Source organism: Piliocolobus tephrosceles, chromosome X, assembly GCF_002776525.5.
Source record: "Piliocolobus tephrosceles isolate RC106 chromosome X, ASM277652v3, whole genome shotgun sequence".
In the NCBI taxonomy this organism is placed as follows: domain Eukaryota; kingdom Metazoa; phylum Chordata; class Mammalia; order Primates; family Cercopithecidae; genus Piliocolobus; species Piliocolobus tephrosceles.
The window spans coordinates 89540424-89562055 of NC_045455.1; the positions used below are offsets into that span (position 1 = coordinate 89540424).

Genomic DNA, 21632 nt, shown 5'->3' on the forward strand with positions numbered 1-21632 from the left:
CAAAGGAACTTCTTTCCGCCTCCAATTTGTTACCATCCATCACCTCAGCAGCATACAAAATTCTGACTCCTTACTCCTCATGGAGGTGAGGCCAAAGCAGAATCATCTGCCAACCAGAGCTCCAGGCAAAACAGAGTTCTGCCATGGCAGTTTTACACATGAGAGAGTCTTAAATCAGACTCCTGGATTTCAGAGGCTGCTTTTCTTGAACGGCCAATGTTCTCATGATTGAAAACTGACACACATACATTCACGGTGTTCAGTGCAAACACTGATAAATCTATCTCCACTGTTAAATAATGGGTACCTCACCATGTCCAATGGGTGCAATGGAGCATTTGTAGTGCATATATATACTACTACACGTACAACACGAGCTCAAGAAATGCTGGCCAGGGAAAACAAGGTGAGAAGAAAGGCATGGAAAGAAAAAAATTAAAACCCACCAAATTTGCTGGGGTCTGCAGAAAACACAATTTAAAAAAATCCCTTTGTCCTATTCCTGTTGGAACGTCTTTTCTGATGAGATCTTCCCTGTCTTCCATGATCCAAATCAAATACTGTAAACTTTGAGACTTTTCCTAAAAACCTTAACCAACTGGGGGCTTCCTTCTCTGTGTTGCCATAATACCTTGTATTATTATAGTGCTTACTGAATTGCAACAATTTATTTACACATTTGTTTCCCCAGTAGGGATCACCTCAAATAATGGAATATTTTATTCATCTTTGCATTCCCAATACCTTGGACAGTGCTTGAAACATAGAAGGGTCCAATAAATACTTGAATGAATAAATGACTTCTTCAAATGTTCAAAGACACAGTAAAAGTAATAACCCACATGAACAAATCCCAAATGAATTGATTTCCCAGTATTGCTACTAAAAAAGATGAAATTTAAGCATGAAATCTCCAAGTGGCCAAACAGTAGATCTAAATGCACTGATATCTAAGGAAGGTAACTTCAACCACATGGAGTTCAGAAATACACAGCAAATATAGTCAGTATGCACAGTATCCCTCAGTATCCACAAGGCGTGCGTTTCAGGACCGCCCCCTAAAATCCACAGATGCTCAGGTTTCTAATATAAAATGGTGTCCTATTTGCATATAACCTACGCATATCTTCCCACACACTTTAAATCATCTCTAGATCACTTATAATACCTAATAAAATGTAAGTGCTATGTAAACAGTTGTTATACTCTACTTTTTTAGGAAATAATGACAAGAAAAAAAAAATCTGTACATGTTCAGTCGAGATGCAACTATCCTTCCCCCATACCCCCTTGAAAATTTTTGATCCACAGTTGCTTGAATCTACAGATGCAGGACCTGCAGATACAGGGGACTAACTGTCCCCTTCTGTCACATTTTTAGGTTATAAGGAATACTCTTTATTGCATACATGACTATTCCAGTGACAGAAATTACATGTTGTATTTGGCATTTCTGACATCTAAAGAAACATTTAAATCAAAATGAACTTAGATGCAGCACTCAGCCATATTCAGAAGAGGAAAAAGGTAATGGGACGCTCCAATGCACGTTGAATCAGAAGAGTCCCTTTGTGCTGCCCACCAAATGGTTCAAGGGAGTGGGAACAGGCATTAGCCCATAAATCCTCAACATCTTAAGGGATAAATACAGAGGAATGGCATGGTAGCATAAGACATGGTGGGTTAAGCAACCGAGAGGTCTTTGGAAGTTACCAAGCTTTTTGGCAGTTGATGAGAACCAGCGTTAAAGCATGAGACTAAAAAATATGGAAATATATCATCATCTAAAGTACAATTTAGTGGTTGTTTGCCTAATCTTGCAAAAAAATACATTTTATGTTCATAATTTTTACTTCCTCAAATCATAACACTAGAAAAGACCCTAAAAATTATCTGCTGAAACTCCCCTACTAAGATCTATAAGGGCAAATGACTTGCCCAAGGTCATACTGCTATCAGCAGCACAGTCTGAAATCAAATTCAGGTTTCCAGGATCACTCATCTAGAGTTCCTTCCACTAGATGAAGTGCTTCCACATGGCTTTCATTAGAGTTTAGTCCTACACACACACACACACACACACGCCCCTGTAGATACACAAGTATGTTTGTGTATATACATATAGACATACCCATATATCTACATAAACAGTTTTATAGCACTTGAAAAACCTAGGGCGCTTCAGTAATATACCCAGAAAGTACACCAGTTTATTGAAACAAATATTAATAGTTTTACAAGGTATTTATGTTTTTGAGTAACCCACTAGAAATCAAACTCCACAACTATGTTTCTACTTATTCAATATATTAATCATATGAAACATAATGGTTAAGAGCATGGGCTCTGGAGTACAAAAAACTGCACCTAATCCCCTAATCCTAGCTGACATTTAAGTAGCTGTGTACTCATGGGTAAATTTGCTTAACCTTTCTAAGCCTCAGTTTCCTCACCTGGAAAACTGAAAAACAACAGTATTGACTTGATGTACTTCAGGTGAGGATTAAATAGATGATGAACGTAAAGTGCTTTACTCAGGACCTGAAACTTACTCAGTAATTTAGCTGTTATTGCCATTATCACTGCCTACTAATCATCTCTGGGCTCTCAACAAATGTGCCCCAAAGAAGGTTGGCAGTATATTTCTTTCTCTCTCTCTCTCTCACGCGCTCTCTCTCACACACACAAACACACACTCATTCCTTACTCATAATTATCTATTCTTTGGAACATAGATTATAACAGATTAAAACCCTATTAAGAAATTTTATTTTGTTTTTCTTTTTTGAAGAAAAATCTCTTATCCCAAATTGATACTTTAAATTATCCAAACATCCAGTGCAAATATTGAAAGTCTAGAATTGCAAAACACAAATTGTCTTCTGTCTTCTAACGCTTTCCCACTCTTTAAAACAAAATTAGTTTTGGTTGCCTAAATTCTGCAAAGACGAGATACAATCAACTCAGAAAGAAAATGAACCCCCCTTATTCCCACTGAGTACCCTTTAAGTGTTCAGACACAAGGGACACTATCTCATTTATGGCGACACTAGTGAGAAGAAATTAATCCCAGGATGTATTGTGTATGTCTTTAAACTCTATTATAATCTGAAATTCACACAGTAATAAAAGGTCCCTTTTCCCTACCATGCAATCATGCCTCAAGTAAGTCAAAGAAATGAATCTTTCAAGCTATCTTATTTCCTAAAACTTAATAATTTAAGCAGCTAACTCCTCTGGTCTAAATTATTTTACCAATTATTCATGTTCTATGCTCACTGGGGCAACTGAAAGGATACAACGTTTACATAAATTCATTTCAATAGTCAAATATGTCTCAACCAAGCTTATTTGTGTTATTTCCTTTTATAGAAATTCTCAGGTTCTCCTTGAAGGTGTTACAGTCCCAGTTCCTAGAGAACAAACTCAGCTACAGAAGATATAATGTAATTTGAAAGTAAATCAATACTAGAAACAAATTATTTGATCATCATCTTATTATAAAAGATTAAACAGCCACAAATTTTATTTTACCAGGACTAAAATGCATTAAATTACATTTCACTGACATAAGATCAAAAGAACCTCATAAATAGTATGCGATATTTTACCAGAGTGAAGTTACAAAAAAGAAGTCAAACCGAAAAAAATCCCTGTAATTTTAAAACTCTCTAAAACTGAAAAATCCCTGTAATTTTAAAACTCTCTAAAACTATCTCTAAAAGATAGTAATTTTAAAACTCTCTTGACATTTGATCCATTAAAAACAGAAGTTCATCACATAAAGAGAATCATTAAAGACTGATGGAAAACAAACCCCAAGGATTACAAATAATAAGCTCTTTTTTCCAAAATGCAATGTAACTTTTCAGCTGTCACGGATGACTAAGAATGTCCATACATTATACCTTCAACTACCTTTAAATTCAAAGATATTGAAATTATTCTTTCAAATTATTCTTAACAACCTAAATTAAAACCTGACCATGGAGATATAAAATATGCTTAAGTACCTCCTGCCAATACACAGTATTAGTTTTCTAATAAAAGTACAACGTTAAAACAAATATGCATATTTTATTAGCTTAAGTTCGTAGTTTTTGAAAACAGAAGCGGCTTCTCTCACACAGATTAAAATAATGCAAAGGCGCTAGAATTTTATATAACATGACAGTGTGGTCAAATGCACTGTAATGTCTAATCTCATGGGATTGGGGATTTTATGAATATGCCCAAAATTACATAATACTGGGGGAAGGGGAGATGGTTTAAAGCTTTTGAGAAATATTGTATGGTAAGTTATCAAACATAATTTTTAAAATATATGTCATTACAGAGTAAAACTTCAACAATAAGTCTAATTAGACATCAACAGAGTCAGGAGTATCTCCAGACGCTCATTTCTCCAGTGCTAAAAAGTACTTTTAAATACGTGCGGCGCCCAGAGTATCAAGTTTTCAAATCCAAATCCCTACCTTCTGCCGATCTGTTCCACTTTACTGTGGCATAAAAGCACTAAAATACATATTCCAAATTAATTAGAACTCCTATCTTCCTCGTAGAGTCAATTGTAAATACTTTTAGAAAGATATTTCAGTAAATCTAAGAAAAATGTTGAATAAATACACACTTTCCTTTCCAACATCCAGGATACTGAAGTATTTATAAATGCGCGCCCCCCTCCCCCACACCAGGGAACTTCAGCTTTAAGAATTTTTTTTTTTCGTGCTAATGTAGTCTGAACATACTCTCCTAATTTGAAATTTTAAGTGATTAAACATCATATAGCAGGTAACTAAACTGGGATGTTCAAGTAAAGCTACTTCGTTTCTAATAAAATCCAAAGATTATATAATAAGCTTTGACTTTTCAATAATTTTCTGTTCTGTCAAAGGCAACAGAAACATCCATTTTACAAGAAAACATGGAGTTAATAAAATATATATTATTCCCCCCAACTAAGAACTGCCTTCTCTTTTGTCAATATTACAAGACATTCATCTACTGACAAAGAGAAAAAATGAACAATTCACTTGCCTGTTAAGAAACTAAATTGGAAGCATTACCACTCATAGGTTTAATTAAGTTGTTACTAGGGAAGAATATTTAAAGCAAAGGGATTATTTAAAGTTCACTGCCAGCCGCTAAATTTGGGGGAAACAGCCTCAACGAGATAGTCCCTATGTCACTTGTCTTCTTCCCCACCACCCACCCTGCACCAAACCCCCATTGTTCTATGTAAAAATTCACAGCTAATAATATCTAAATAGCAACTGCAACATTTATGGTGCAGATGATCCCTATGGGGAACTCTCTCCAGAACCACATTCACTCGCTGCCTTCCTTCCCTCAAATAAAATACAAATTTGATAAAAAAAATCGATCACAAACTGGTGGGGGAAAGGATCACAGCCTTCGTTCTAGACCGATGGATGACACTCCAGAGGCGGGTGAGGAAATCCCCAGAAGGTTACCATAATAAATCGACCAAAGGAAAAAAACACACACACACAGAAACATTTAAGCCGGCGTTTTAGAACGCATTTTTTCATAAATCAGCTTTGAAATCCTTGAAAAGTATACAGCCTACGGTGCAGAGGCTCCTCTTCCCTCTTACCACCAGAGCACAACACAGATGCGGCACGCAGGATTTCTTGTGGGTTTGGATCCCTCGCACACCACTTCCTCCCCAAACCTTGCTGGCGGAGCCAGAGGCCGGCGTCGAGGCAGTCAGAGCCCGGCACCCCGGCGGCCCGCTCTCCCTCCGGGCTACCTGCCTCGGCCTGCGGGAGCGCCGCCCAGCGCGGACACCGGCCCAGATGCACACACTCACCCATCTTTCCTCTTGGCTTTGTAGACGTGACCATAAGTGCCTCGGCCAACTTTGCAGCCCTCGTATTCAAACAGGTCCTCGACCCGCTCCCGCTCGCTGCTCAGCTTCACTTTAAAGTCATAGTCCATTGTCACAGCCTCCGAGGCCGGAGAGCTGGGTCGGGGGGCCGGGGGGCAGGGGTGGGGACCGGGGAAGCACGGGCAGCCGCAGCCCCCGGGAACCCGCCCGCTCTACGCCCGCCGGCCGCAGCACCAGCCCGACTGATGCGGCAAGAGCAGGAGGAGGCCCCGCGAAAGCGCCGGGGACATCCAGGGGGACAGCGGGGCAGAGGCCGGCCGGGGGTGGAGGAACGGGGAGGATCCCCCGGCGAAGCAGAGCCGAGGGACGAGGGCTGGGGGTGGGGAGCGGTGTCTCTGCCCTTGTCCCCGCGGGCTCCCTGGGCGCCGGCTCCACCGCTCTCTCCGGTCGCGCGTTCTGCTCCTGCTGCGGCGGGAGCGGCGGGGCGGCCAGGCGGGCTCTCGTCCTCTCACACGCGCACTCACGCCTCACGCGCTCACACACACGCTCACACTCACTCACTCACTCACTCTCCCATACACTCAAACAGAAAGGCAGCGCCGCACAACAGCCGGTACCTCCTCAAAGAGAGGAGGAGGGAAGGCACTCGCGGAACACGGCCGCGGCTGTCGCAAAAACGTCGCGAAGCCTCGGGCTGCCTCCGGACCACCCTCCAACCCGCTCCCGCGGTGGCTGGCCGCCCCTGCTGGCGCTGGCACCCTGAGGACCGTGTGGAGGGAGCAGGGGAGCCGCTGCCCAAAGCTGCCGCCAAATGCACCACGTGGGACCAGCCCCAGCGGTGGCCGCTTCCCAGACTACAATACCCAGAATGCATAGGCCGCCGCCGTTGCCGCCTCTTCTACGACTCCGCCCCACATGGTGGGAATATGGGAGCGTTGCATGATGGGACTCGTAGTCTAGGGTGAAATTCGTTTCAATCACTTGGGGAAATTTTATTTTTATTTTTATTTTTATTTTTATTTTTATTTTTATAGCGATCTAACTAGAGTCTGATTTCAGCCATAAACTTGACCAAAGAGATGCACGTGGGCAGGAGGGTAGTTTTAGAAACACATTTTGTGCCACTCTGAACTCCAGATGTTAAAGGCCATCATCTATAAAAACCGATATATTTGTAAACAGCTCGCAGGCCAGCAGTTGGGGTACTCTTGGTGTTCACAATCTGATAAGGGCTGCACAATGATGTCAACATACTGACATTACAAGCTCCAATAAAAGTGAATCAATGACTACTGTCCAAGCTACTTCTAAACATTGTTACTCTTGTGACAGATGACCAACCAACCTTTCCTATCCATTTACAGGAAGTATTGAGTACAGTACAGCCTTCTGCGATGCTCCCTATAAGAACACCGGTTTCTAGCTATGATTACAGAAAGGATCTAAATCCATGGGAACTAGTTTGTTAATAATTTTGCGGTAGCAATATGTCCTGCTTCAGGAGTCTGCTTCAAGATTGATACTAATCTATCATTTTATCTCACCCCTCTTATTTGTCTGTTTTTAATTTTTGGTTTCCAATTGTTACCATTTCCACTAAAGCTCCCCAATTCCCAAAGGGAACTTTGCACTTTTAATGTGAACTTTTTAACACTTTTTTCCCACCTTTCCTGTGGTATTTATCAAATTCCGTTTCATCTTTTATCTCCTCTCCCTTGCTAGATCCTAAGTTGTTATAGGAAGTCATATTTGCATCTTCCATAAAACCTAGTGTCATGCCTTGATAATGATGCACAGTAAACACTTGTTAAATTAATGAATGAATAAACATGTTTATCTCAAAAAAATCCATATGCATATGATGATGATGAAGATACCATCTTATGAAAAAACCTCCAAAGGGCTTTCTCTCATATAATTTTTCCTTGGGGAAAATTAGTGACTTCACCACTGTGTAAAATTAAATTGTTTTTACCTAGCATACTATATAAGTATTTAGTATTTTAGTATACTGGGTTTGAATCCTGTATTATCATTTATTAGTGTGTTCTTAGAGCCCAGAATTTTTTCTTTGCAAAGTGCAAAGCACAAAACAAATGTAAGCTTTCATTAATGGCATATTATTTGTTTCCATTCAGTGATGTAAATTGGGTGACTCTAGCAGAACGGCTCCTTTGCATCCTTAAAGAATTACATCATTTTCCAAATATGGATTTACATGATTCTTCCTTAGACAGTGTGTTTTGTATTTTTTGAGGAATGTGTCTTTTGTGCAAGTATTTACTCATAGATCTTGAGAAATCAAGCTACCACACCAGAGGAAAAGCTGTGAAGAGGCCTGGGACTCAGCTTGGCCCTACACTGTATCGGGTTGCCCTTCCCCCACCTCCCGTACCAATTATACACGCTATTCTGGAACACTGAAGGTCTCAGACCTTTGTGTGTGTGTGTGTGTGTGTGTTTTTGTTTTGAGACAGGGTATGGCTGTGTCACCCAGGCTGGAGTGCAGTGATGCGATCATGGCTTACTGCAACCTTGAACTCCTCGGCTCAAGCAATTCTCCTGCCCAGCCTCCTGAGTAGCTGGGACTACAGGCCTGTGCCACTACACCCAGCTAATTTTTTTTTTTTTTTTTTTTTTTAGAGGCGGAGTCTCACTCTGTTGCCCAGGCTGGTCTTTAACTCCTGGGTTTAAGTGATCCTCCCGTCTCACCCTCCCAAAGTGCTGGGATTACAGGTGTGAGCCACATACCCAGCCTCAGACTTTTAAAAATGTACTTTTGTACACTGTTTTGGCTGGCTTCACTCTGGGTGAAGGTGAACTCTCCCTGAAGGAATTGAGTGTCTTCACTGTCAACTGAGTATCCTGAATGTCAATCCTGACTGTCAGTCTTTTCCTGGGGCAGGAAAAGAAGCTAACCTTGGTCTAAGGAAGAGTAAGGTCTGCTTTTCTCTTTGAAGCCAGGGTGAGAGTTAGAGGCCTAGACTATAGGTTGGAGAAATATGGTGGTAGGAGGTAAGCTGACCCTGTAAAATGGTATCAGGATGGGGAGCTGAGGAAGAAATAGCCACTAATGGCCCTTTATAGGAGAGCATGGCTAATGGCTAATGCTAGGAACAGTAGCATCTAATATTCAGTTTTAAGTGTCTCCTTTTGTGTGTGGTAATTCCCTGCTGCCATTCCCAAGCTATCAGCCTGGTCTTAGCTGTAAAGCTTATGTGCATGCTTGCAGGAAAGAGAGAGGCAGCAGCCAGACACTCAATTATGCAGGATGGAAAATGGCCTACAGAGCCAAAGCAAGGAGCTAGGAAGGGTTTGTAGCACTTATTACCACTATTGCAAAAACTTAAGGAGTAGAACCTGCATGGAATCAACTTGCTAGATCTCATGAGATGGAGGTTCAGCATTGTTGTTTGAATGAACTGAGTATATCAGGGACACGGAGTTGTAATTTCAGTTTGATTTTCAACCCCAGATTATACTGATGTCGCATATCTCTTTGCTCTATCATGACCTCTCCAGTGATATTCTAGAGCCTAGGACCCTCTTTGGTCCACGTTCTAAACAATGCACAAATAATGGCTATGCTTCTGTGCATAAAATGTGGTTTGATTTACATTTTATATTTAACATCACCAGTGTTAACTTTTGCCTCCCAAAAGCCAGTCCCACATTTCAACTACTTCCTGTACTACCTAAGGGGATATTCTACTGTCATCTCAAACAAAACTTCTGAAACTGAACATACCATTCTATGCCCTGAACCTCTCAATTCCTGTGATTAGTGATGCCAGTAAATAGTCATTTGGTTGTTTACTGCCAACTCCATTCATTTATGCCTTCATTACCTGCACAATGTGCTTCATACTCATGCCAAATATGCTGTCCGGTTCTTAAGGACTAAGAAGCTTCCTCTTACCATCTCTGACCTTTACAGTCCTACCCATCCCCCAAGTGCCTCATTTGGTCATGAAGACTTTCCCAGTTCTTGCAACTAGATATGACCCTTCTTTACCATGAACCTCTACCCCAGCCCTGGCACCATTGCACTTTATTTGTAACTCCTTATAGCTACTTTGTATTTTAATCATTTATTTTATGTGATTAAAAAAATCTGCCCCTTAATAGATTTAATGACTAGGTTTCTGCCTTAATCATCTCTCTATCCCCTACAGTGCCAAGCACATATTGTTTGCCAAATTATATTTCATTAAATGTTTTTAATTGGATTGATTTCAATTAATGTTGAAATGGACATGAATAATACTAAAGGTGGAGGACAGTCATTTTAAAACATTTAGTATCTTGCCTCTGACTTGCCTCTAAAAAGCGCTTTTTATAACTGCAAAAGGACTGAGTGCTCCATGATATATTAATGCAAAAGCCCAAGCGGCTCCTATAGTTAACCACTGCAGTCTCTACAACTTTGAGTTCCACTTTCTCACTCATAACGCATGTTTTCAGTGGCAAGCAAGTAACCCCTCATTCTATAGACGGCATGTTCATCCCGCACATATTAACCATCTACATGTGAGCACAGTGTTTGACACAAGGAAGAACAAGTTAGATTAATCAACCACAGAGCCTTTTTTAAATTTTTCATTTTTTTTTCACTCTGTCTTTCTGGTCTGATTTTTAAAAAATTTTCAAAGAAACTGTAGATGCAAAAAGCTTCCTTACTAATGCTGCAAGCATCCAGAATATAATTTAGACCTTAGAAATAACCAGAATAAAAAAAAAATACTTTCAAAAATATCTTACTCTTCTCCCCTTTACCATGTGGGTGTCATTTGCCTTTGTGGACTCATCTCCTCCACACAACAGGAAACATGACCACCAATAGTTGCTGAATTTTGCATCAGACAATGGTTATCATTAGTGAAGAATTGACTGTTTCTCAGTTCTAGTTCTAAAAATCCCAAGAAGGGCTCTAGTATGGCTGAGTCAGGCCCATCCTAGGCCAACTAAGTGTAGGCACAGGGACAGGACCATGCAAGAATATGAGTGCTCCTTTATTAGGGGGCATGAGGGAGATGCGGGTAGGGAGATCACAGGAGGGAGAGTGCCCCAAGTATTATAAAAGGAATAAAACAGGACAATGTGATAGAAAGTGGGACTAGGAGGAAATTCCTTTAGACTGGTAGATGGTCAAGGGTTCTCTAAGGAGACAATGCTTAAGCAGAGACCTGAATGTTGAGAAACAAAAATCTGCTGTGGATGAGGGAACAGAGTAGTCCAGGCAGATTAAACAGACAGCAAGTGCAAAGGCCAAAGCTGGGAATGAAGGAACAGAAAGATGATAAGAATATAACAAGTAAGAGGGGAAATTGTGTGAGGTGAAGACAGAGAGGTAGATGGGGACCAGCAGGTTATAAGGAGGGGAGTCACCAGATGTGATTTATGCTTTAAAAAGAATATCCTGGTGCTATGTGAAGAATTAATTGTAGAAGGCAAGGCGGATGGATGGATGGTGAGATAGATAGATAGGTAGATAGATAGATGGATGGATAGATAGATAGATAGATAGATAGATAGATAGATAGATAGATAAACAGATAGATAAATGGATGGATAGATATATGGGTGAATAGATGAATGAATGAATGAATGAATGAATGAATAATGGATATATAGATGGTTGAATAGATAATGGATGGATGGATGGATGGATGATAGATGGGTGAATGGATGGATGGGTGAATGGATGGATGGGTGAATGGATGGATGGACAAATGGATGAACTGATAGGGAAGGATGGAGATGGATGGATGGATAGCTTGATAGATAGATAGATAGATAGATAGATAGATAGATAGATAGATAGATAGATAGATAGAGGTGGAGACAGAGATTTATGGAACATGCTGATCAGTTGGATGGGAAGTAAAGTAAAAGAAGTAATTAAGATGACTCCTGAGGATGTTGCCACTTCCTGAGATGGGGAAGACTGAGAGTAACAAGTTTAGATGAAAAAAGTAAGTTCGATTTTGGACATGTCAAACATGCGATGCCTCAGAAATCCAAGTGAACATACCTGGTGGGCAGGTAGTTGTGGGAGTCTGAAGCTCAAAGGAAAGAGCAGGGCTGGAGAATCACCAGCTATAAGAGTTGGTTAGATTGCCTGCAAAATAAATATGTTACAGCAAGAAAGAACAAGTCCCTGAGGACCTCCAACATTCAAGGACTGAATATAAGAGAAAAGGCCAGAGGGTTATTTGGAAATCAGGGAATATGAAATCACAAAAGCCAAAGGAAGAACATGTTTTGCAAAGGAGGGATAGGCAATAGTACTGAATGCTGCCAAGAAGTCCAGCAAGATAAAGATTGTAGTGTTAAATGTATCACAGTTTCTCAACCTGTTTGAAAATGGTTTCCCTGCTAAGGAGAATGTTTAGATTGTTTTTCTGTCTGCCCCGCATGAAATGTTAATTTTACAGATATAGTGTAACTGTTTGTGTACTGTAGCACATTGGAGGACTGCATATCATTTTAGTGTCTTTTTTTTTTGAGCCCTTAAGAATCAGATTTTGCCCCTTAGTAAGTGATATTGTCCCACTGAGAATGCATGATTCATTGATACATAAATAATTTTGAACAGTAACAACAGTAGTTGTGGCAGTGAAGCGGGGGTCGAAGCCAGTCTGCATTGGATTGAAGACTGAGTTTGAAACGGAACCAGAAATATAGTTACATTTATAGCAGACAGGTTGAGAGAACTGCCTCTGTAATCTGGCCTCTGCACTCCAACCTGCCCCTAACTAACAAGGCAAGCTGCTTTATTTGTGTCTCAGTTTCCTTCTTCATCTGTAAAAGTGGAATAATAGTAACTACCTCAAAAGGCTGTTGGAAGGGTTAAGAGAGTTGATAGCAATATATGTAAAGTATTTAGAATTGTGCCTGGTGTTAATACATGGTATATGTTCTAAGTTAGCAGTAATTCTTATGAATGACGATATTAGCTGTAAAATGGAGATGAAAGATAGGACCTGCTGGATGTAGTTCCTTATCAAAGAGGGGACTACCACAGGAGGTGAACGTGAAGTAGAAGGAAACATCAGTCAGGAGAGACTGGAGGTATTTCACTGCTGATTAAACGGAACCACTTGCAAGAAGATACTGAGAACAATAGTTCTGTATCTCTAAAACAGGGAGAGGGAATGGTCCCAGGGCATAGGTGAAAGCATTGCTCTTAAGCAGGAAGAGACACATCTCTTCCATGGCTAACAAACAGAAAGAAGAAAAGGATAGCAATCCTTATCACATATCTATTTCTGCCCTACACACAATGCCCAAAGACAGTGATATAAAACAACAACTATTTATGATTTCTCATGATTCAGTAGGTTGGCTGGACTCAGCCAAGTGTTTCTGTTGGTCTCATCTGACATTACTCACATGGCTGTAAGTAGTTGCTAGACTGGGGCTGGAGGGTCTAAGATGACCTCATATGTACGTCTGTGGCCTTGGTGCTAGCTCTCGGCTGGGCCTCTCTCTGAGCCTCTCTCTGAACGTGGTTTTTCCTCATTCAGTAGTCAAGCTCAGACTTTCTTATCTGGTACTGACATGCTTTAAAAGGGCAAAGATAAAAGCCATAAGGTCTCTTGAGGTCTGGGCTCTGGAACTCACACATCACTTCCACCATATCTTAGTTAAAGCAAATCACAAGACCAGCCCAGATTCAAGGAATGGGCAAATAGACTCCACTTCTTGATAGTAAGAAGTGCAAAATATTGTGGCCATGTTTTTCTCTGTCTCCCAAACATGGATGCATATAAATCTGTAGATCTGGTAAACGATGAAGCAGTTCCCTTTCAAATGGCTTTGGTTTTCCCTGTAAAGTAGAAAAGCTCACCTGCTGTGAAGCAGGGGAAGGAGTGGAAAGAGAGAAAGCAATGATTGCACATCTGAAAAGACTGCCGGTTTAAAATAGTGCTTGAGCAGAATGGGAGAGATAGCTGGCCGAATGTCATCAGAGGACTTCTAGCCAACGTATGGGGCCCATTTGCAGGTGCAGCCATGCGTTTATATCAATATCTATTTGCCTTGTTGTGTGATTTTCATCACTAGTACTCAACAGCTCAGGTGGAGGCTGGGCAAAGACAGACACTGGATTCATCCAGGGTTGGAGCCTTGCCAGCTGGGTATGATGAAAAGAAAATCAGGCGAGGGAGGTTAGGATCGTTGGCAGGAGAGTAGTTAAAATGACAGACCATGACACTGAAGTTGAGTAGGGAACGAAATGGGGACAGGATCTCCCCTTTTACCTTGTAATACTAGCTTGAAAATGTTTACCTTTGTGCAAGATAATTTTTAAAAAGTAACCTCATTCCCTGCTTCCTTAAGATTGGTAGCAATACACTTTCATCAAATACATACTAAGACAGCTGAAGTAATAATGCAAGTGATAGGTTTAAAATGATTTCTCCTTTTCTGGACTAGTAGATTCCTATTACTTTGACTATTAAGGGCATCCCTGACTGAAATCTCTGAGATTTGTTGTTGGTGAATTCCATCCTCACATTCTGTAAGCATTAAGGAGAAGTTACATCTTTAAAATGATATTTAGTACTATAATTTTGTGCTTTTTTTCGCTAGTGGACACCTTTTTAAAAATAAACGTACCACTTTATATTTTTCAGTTCAAAATATATTTTGCTACACAAGTGTGTAGCAACTAATCCGTAGGAGCACAGTTTAGTTTTGTGTTCAGTTTTTCAAGGCTTAATATATTGTTCTGGCTTCTTGTTTCAGTGTGTTTCACCCTCCATTTAGCTGGACTGTGTTACCCAGGCCCAGTTGCCAGGAAAGCCAAGTCTTTTCTGGCTGGTTCCGGCAAAAACATGTACCTCTCCTGTGAGCCACGCAGCTTTTTCTATCACACATAAACATGGCTAGGTCACCTCTGCAACCACCTGATATTTGATACCCAGGGCTGTTTGTTTCCACGCAACCCCATGCCCAGAACCTCTGGGACTCTTTCTCCCTTAGCAGCCTTTTCCCTGCCCCGCCTCCACCACCCAAGGTCAGGTTCCATCAGATATCATCCTTCTCGCCCTGAAAGCCTACATCCTGTTTAAATTTCTTAATGTTTTATTTACATCATTCCTCTGCTTAAAAAATCTTTAAAGACCGTACATGGCTTTCCATTGCCTACAGCTTAATTTAAATTCCTTCCTCTAATATTTCAGGTCCCGCATTTACTTTAGCCTGGCTTATGAAAATACTTTAAGGCAGCTTACAATAGAAATGTTAGAATTAAATTAGTTAGCTCCACGTAGCTAAGTTTTCCACAATCTGAGCTCTTCTGTATTTCCAGTATAGCTGTTGAACAGTTTCTCATAGGCTGCTTCCTATCCAATGAAACAGTGGTTCTCAACCTTGGTTGTCCATTGGAATTACTAGGGAATACCCCCAGCAATCCCTTTTCCCTGTTCTTAAAATTTTAATATATTTAATTGACAAAGATTATATATATTCAAGGCATGTAACATGATTATTTCATATATGTATACATTGTATAATGATTATCATGGTCAAATTAATTAATGCATCCTTCACCACCCATGGTGTACTTTAGATCCTCAGAATTTGTTCATCTTTTTTTTTTTTTTTTTTTGAGATGGAGTCTCACTCCGTTGCCCAGGCTGAAGGGCAGTGGCGTGATCTCTGCTTACTGAAACCTCTGCCTCTTGGGTTCAGGCGATTCTCCTGCCTCAGCCTCTTGAGTAGCTGGTATTACAGGCGCACATCACCAAGCCCGGCTAATTTTGGTATTTTTAGCAGAGACAGGGTTTTACCATGTTGGTCAGGCTGGTCTCAAACTCTTGACCTCATGTGATCTGCCTGCCTCAGCGTCCCATAATGCTGGGATTACAGGCGTGAGCCACCTTGCCTGGCCAGAACTTGTTTATCTTATAACTGAAGTTTGTATCCTTTGACCAACATCTCCCCATTTCCCTCACACCCCCAACCCCTGACAGCCACCATTCTACTCTGTTTCTATGAATTGGACTTTTTTAGATTATACATAAATATGAGATCATACAGTACTTGTCTTTTGATTTTTGGCTTATTTCCCTTAACATAATAGCCTCCAGTTCCATCCATGTTGTTGCAAATGGCAGAATTTCCTTCTTTTTCTTTCTTTCTTGTTTGTTTTGAGACGAAGTTTCACTCTTGTCGCCCAAGCTGTAGTGCAGGGGTGTCATCTTGGCTCACTGCAACTTCCGCCTACAGGGTTCAAGCGATTCTCCTGCCTCAGCCTCCCGAGTAACTGGGATTACAGGTGCCCACCACCACACCCAGCTAATTTTTGTATTTTTGGTAGAGATGGAGTTTCACCATGTTGGCCAGGCTGGTCTCAAACTCCTGACCTCAGGTGATCCGCCTGCCTCAGCCACCCAAAGTGCTGGGATTACAGGCATGAGCTACCATGCCCAGCCTTCCCTTCTTTTTCATAACTGAATAATATTCCTGTCTGTGTGTGTATACACACCACTTTTACATACACACATCACTTTTTCTTTATCCATTCATTCATTGATGGACATTTAGGTTATCTTCATTATCTTTGCTATTGTGAATAATCATGCAATAAACATGGAATACACATATCTCTCTGAGATACCAATTTCATTTCCTTTGGGTATATGCCCAGAAATGGGATAGATGGATCATATGGTAGCTCTATTTTTAATTTTTTGAGGAACTGCCATACTGTTTTCCATAATAGCTGTACCAATTTACATCCCCACCAACAGTGTTCAAGGATTCCTTTTTCTCCACACCCTTGACAACACTTGTCATCTCTTATCTTTTTGATAATAGCTATCTTAACAGGTGTGATGAAGTATCTCTTAGTTTGGGTTTTCCTTTCCCTGAGGATTAGTGATGTTGAGCATCTTTTCATATACCTGTTGGCTATTTGTATGTCTTCTTTGGGAAAATGTCTATTCAGGTCCTGTGCCCATCTTTTAATCTGATTGTTTTTGTGCTTTTGGATTGTGTGAATTCCTCATATATTTTGGATATTAAGCCCTTATCAGATATATGGTCTGCAAATATTTTCTTCCATTCTATAGGTTGCTTTTTCATTTTGTTGATTGTTTCCTTTGTGGGGCAAAAGTTTTTTTGGTTTGATAAAATCCTATCTGTCTATTTTTGCCTTTGTTAACTGTGCTTTTGGGGCATAGCCAAAAATTACTGACAAAACCAATGTCAAGGAGTTTTTTTCCCCTATATTTTCTTATAGGAGTTTTGTAATTTCAGTAGAAATGTTAGAATTCAATTAGTTAGCTCCACGTAGCTAAGTTTTCCACAATCTAAGCTCTTCTATATTTCCAATATAGCTGCTGAACAGTTTCTCATAGGCTGCCTCCTATCCAATGAAACAGTGGTTCTCAACCTTGGTTGTCCATTGGAATTACCTAGGGAATCCCCCCAGCAATCGCTTTTCCCCCTTTCTTAACATTTTAATATATTTAATTATATATGTTTAATTTAATATAGTTAATATATTTAATTTAATAATTAAATTAATTAATTAAATTTAATAATTTAATATATTTATTTATATACATATTCAAGGCATGTAACATGATTATTTCATATATGTATATGTTGTATAATGATTATCATGGTCAAATTAATTAATACATCTATCGCCACCCATGGTGTACCTTAGATCCTCAGAACTTGTTCACTTTTTTTTTTGAGATGGAGTCTTGTTCCACCGCCAAAACCAACATACAAAAATCGGTTGTGTTTCTGTATACTAATGATTAACTATCTGAAAAAGGCATCAAGAAAAATAATCCCAAATTACAATAACATCAAAAAGAATAAAATACTTAAGAATAAATTTAAGAAAGGAGATGAAAGATCTATACACTGAAAACTATAAAACATTGATGGAAGAAACTAAAGACACAAATAATGGAAAGATATCCATGTCCATGGACTAGAAGAATTAATATCGTTAAAGGGTCCCTACTACCCAAAGCAAACTACAGATTCAATGGAATCCCTATCAAAATTCCAATGGCATTTTTCATAGAAATATTTTTATTTTATTTATATATATTTTATTTATATATATTCCATCTAAAATTTATATGGAACCACAAAAGATGCCAGATAGCCAAAGTAATCTTAACAAAGAAAAATAAAGCTAAAGGCATCAAAGTTCCTGGTTTCAAACTGTATTGCAAAGCTATGGTAATCAAAACAGTATGGTATTGACATGAAAACATACATATAAGTCAATGAAACAAAATAGAAATCCCAGAAATAAGCTCATACATATATGGTCGATTAATCTTTGACAAGGGTGCCAAGAATACACAATGAAGAAAGAAAAATATCTTTGATAAATGGTATTGGGAAAACTGGATAGCCACAGGCAAAAGAGTGAAGTTGGACTTATGTTTTATACCACATACGAAAATTAACTTGAAATGGATTAGAGACTTAAATATAAGATCTGAAAACAGCAATCCTGATGTAATTGAACTGGTTATAGGTGGGCACTGGGATTTTTAAAGGCTCTTGGTGATTTTAACATGAATTCAGAGCTGAGAAGCACTACATTAGAAGTTTATTAATTCTCCCTATAGCATTCACTGCTTTCCCCATTAATATTACTCTTTTCTTTTTTGCTTGTCTAACCCCCACCCACTCTTTGAGATCCAACTCAAAGTGACCAAAAGGATAGGTCACAGATCTCAACTCAAAGTGTCATATAGTGATCCAAACTCATAGATCCAACTCAAAGAGTACTATAGGATCTTTCTTTACCACCTAATGCCAATACGTTTACATTTATTTGGCTCTTAGCATATACTTATTTTACTTCTTTGTGTTCTTCCTGACTCTTCAAAAGTTTGAAGGTGTAGAAGGAAAGGGACTGTTATTTTACAGCTTTTTAAAAATCCCTAAAACCTAATATAATACCTTTCACACTATGTGCCATTTTTGTGTTTTACGGGAGGTGATGATGGTAATGATGATGATGATGATGGTGATGATGATATAGCAGATGCCCATTCAGTGCTGTGACCTAGCCACTTAAATTTCCTTATTTCTCTCTTTTTTTTTTTTTTTGTCCTTTATTTTGAGACAGAGTCTCCTTCTGTCTCCAGGCTGGAGTGCAATGGCGCAATCTCCACTCACAGGAACCTATGCCTCCCAGGTTCAAGCGATTCTCCTGCCTCGGCTTCCGGAGTAGCTAGGATTACAGGCATGTGCCACCATGACCAGCTAATTTGTGTGTTTTTAGTAGAGACAGAGTTTCACCGGGTTGGCCAGGATGGTCTTGATCTCTTGACCTCGTGATCCGCCTGCCTCGGCCTCCCAAAGTGCTGGGATTACAGGAGTGAACCACCATGCCTGGCCAAATTTCCTTATTTCTTAATGGGGCTGCCCTGAGGCAACCGGAACAGACTCTACTTTTTTCTTTTTTCTTTTTTTTTTTTTTGAGACAGAGTCTCGCTCAGTGGCCCAGGCTGAAGTGCAGTGGTGTGATCTCCGTTCACTGCAACCTCCGATTCCTGGGTTCAATCGATTTTCCTGCCTCAGTCTCCTGAGTAGCTGGGACTACAGGCACGCGCCACCATACCCAGCTAATTTTTGTATTTTTGGTAGAGATGGGGTTTCACCATGTTTGCCAGGCTGGTCTCAAACTGCTGATCTCAAGTGATACACCTGCCTCAGCCTCCCAAAGTGCTAGGATTTCAGGCTTCAGCCACCGTGCCCAACCCAGACTCTACTTTTTACAGACAAAGCTGAAGTGTTTGGGAATTCAGCCACTCCCGCCTCAACTCAATAACTGTGAGTGCCCCAGTTCTCCGGGCCCCCAGTTGGGACAACACTGGGGTGACCTGCACTGTCTCCTGTGTCGCCTCTGAGTTTGAGTCAGTTTAGATTATACCTCATTTAGGCTCATTTCCTTCTCAGTTCCATTCCCCACTCCCTTGCTGGTTTTCCTGGGAACACTTCCTAAATAAATCATTTTTACATAAATTATTGTCGAAGGTTCTGCCTATGGGGGAGTGGGGACAGGTAGCCAACCTAAGACAGATAATGGTAATATCATAAGAGTAATAGTAATGGTGACTATTGTTTATTGAATATTTTCTATGTGCAAGGCATTAACTAATTTAATCCTCAGAATTCAATAGGTACTACAGTTATCCTCATTTTACACATGGGGAAACTGAGGCTTATAGCGGTTAAGTAATTTGCTGAAGGTCGCACAGATAATAAAAGAACAGCTGAGAAAAGGAAAAACGAGGACAGTAGAAGCTCAAATCAAATAAAAAATTAATAAATGTCAACAAATGACCACTTTAATAAGCTTTATGGGCTGGTTAGAAACTAAACCATCATGTGGACTTTTTTGACAAAATAACTTTTGAGTTCCAATAAACAATTTACAAACATTTGAAACACAACAGCTTGTAGTTTAGAAACTTCATTTCTAGTTTACCACCAGAAAATCTTCTTCTTCTTCTTCTACTTTCCTCCCTCTTCCTCACTCCTCCCTTAATACTTTCTTAATAGTATGTACCCCTGATCCCAGGAAGTAAAACCTATATTTGGACAATTAATAATTTAGATCTAGGCTGGGCATGGTGGCTCATGCCTGTAATCCCAGCACTTTGGGAGGCCGAGGCGGGCAGATCACTTGAGGTCAGGAGTTCGAGACCAGCCTGGCCAACATGGTGAAACCCTGTCTCTACTAAAAATACAAAAATTAGCCGGGTGTGGTGGCACATGCCTGTAATCCCAGCTACTCGGGAGGCTGAGGCAGGAGAATCACCTCAGCCTGGGAGGTGGAGGTTGCAGTGAGCCGACATCGTGCCACTGCACTCCAGCCTGGGTGACAGAGCAAGACTCTGTCTCAAAACAAAACAAAACATAGATCTAGTACATATTAAATGTGTATATCTAGGCTAGCCTGGAAACTAACATGCATGCTTTGTCTGTAGACTAGGCATTCTAAATTACAAACAATGCATTTTGGAATGAATTTACAAAATGTACTATTTATAAATTGAGAATGTTTACATAATACCATTACTTTAATAACATTATAAACTCATACATCATTTTAAATTTTATGTTTGAATTTTACAGTAGTCTGATCTACTTATATATATATATAAGTAGACCCAAAGGGAGGGGGGAAAAAAGTAGATCAAAATATCTTTATTATTCAAATCATTTGTCTCCCTCTCAGAAATTTAGTAATGCAGCAGCTTTTCCATTTATAATTTGTGGGATCCTGTGCAAGTTATATAACCTCACTTGGCTTTAGTTTTCATATTTGTTAACTAGGAATATTGCCAAGATTGTAGGATTGTTGTACAGGTTAGAGAGATTATATTTAAAGGGTTCAGTGCAGGACCTGGCATATTGCGGACATTCAGCAAATTGTATCTAATAATAATGATAATAATTCTTCCCTGGCCAGTCTAGCCTAATGCCTTTGATGTCTGTGACTTCTCTTGAAATAAACAATAAGCATTAATAAAAAATGACACAGATGAATGGCAGTTACAAACTGAGCTTTCCGAACTATGCTTCATGCCTTGTTTTTTGTTCTTTTTCTCTTTATTCTCACACATGCCAAACCTGTGCTTCCAGCTTTATGTTCTTGCATCCTATTCTCCCCATTCCTAGCCAGTTCAGTTGCATCTCTTCCAGATATTTTATGTTTCACTTTTAATTTTTTTTTAAAAGATAGGGTCTTGCTCTGTCACCAGGGCTGGAGTGAAGTGGT

The 21632-nt window shown here is 39.9% G+C and overlaps 1 protein-coding gene across 6 annotated transcripts in view; it reads right to left on the bottom strand.

Moving 5' to 3' along the window:
* CDK8 (cyclin dependent kinase 8) overlaps positions 1-6499 on the bottom strand; it is a 147242-nt gene extending 140743 nt beyond the window's left edge. For 3 of the 6 annotated variants that reach the window (XM_023190299.1, XM_023190297.1, XM_023190296.1), the window contains exon 1: positions 5834-6147. In XM_023190299.1, coding sequence (XP_023046067.1) covers positions 5834-5961 — 128 coding nt within the window. In that variant the 5' untranslated portion in view covers positions 5962-6147. Of the gene's footprint in view, positions 1-5833 lie in introns of all 6 variants that reach the window. The other 3 variants (XM_023190295.3, XM_023190294.3, XM_023190300.2) reach the window with 2 other exon arrangements.
* Positions 6500-21632: the final 15133 nt, after the last annotated feature.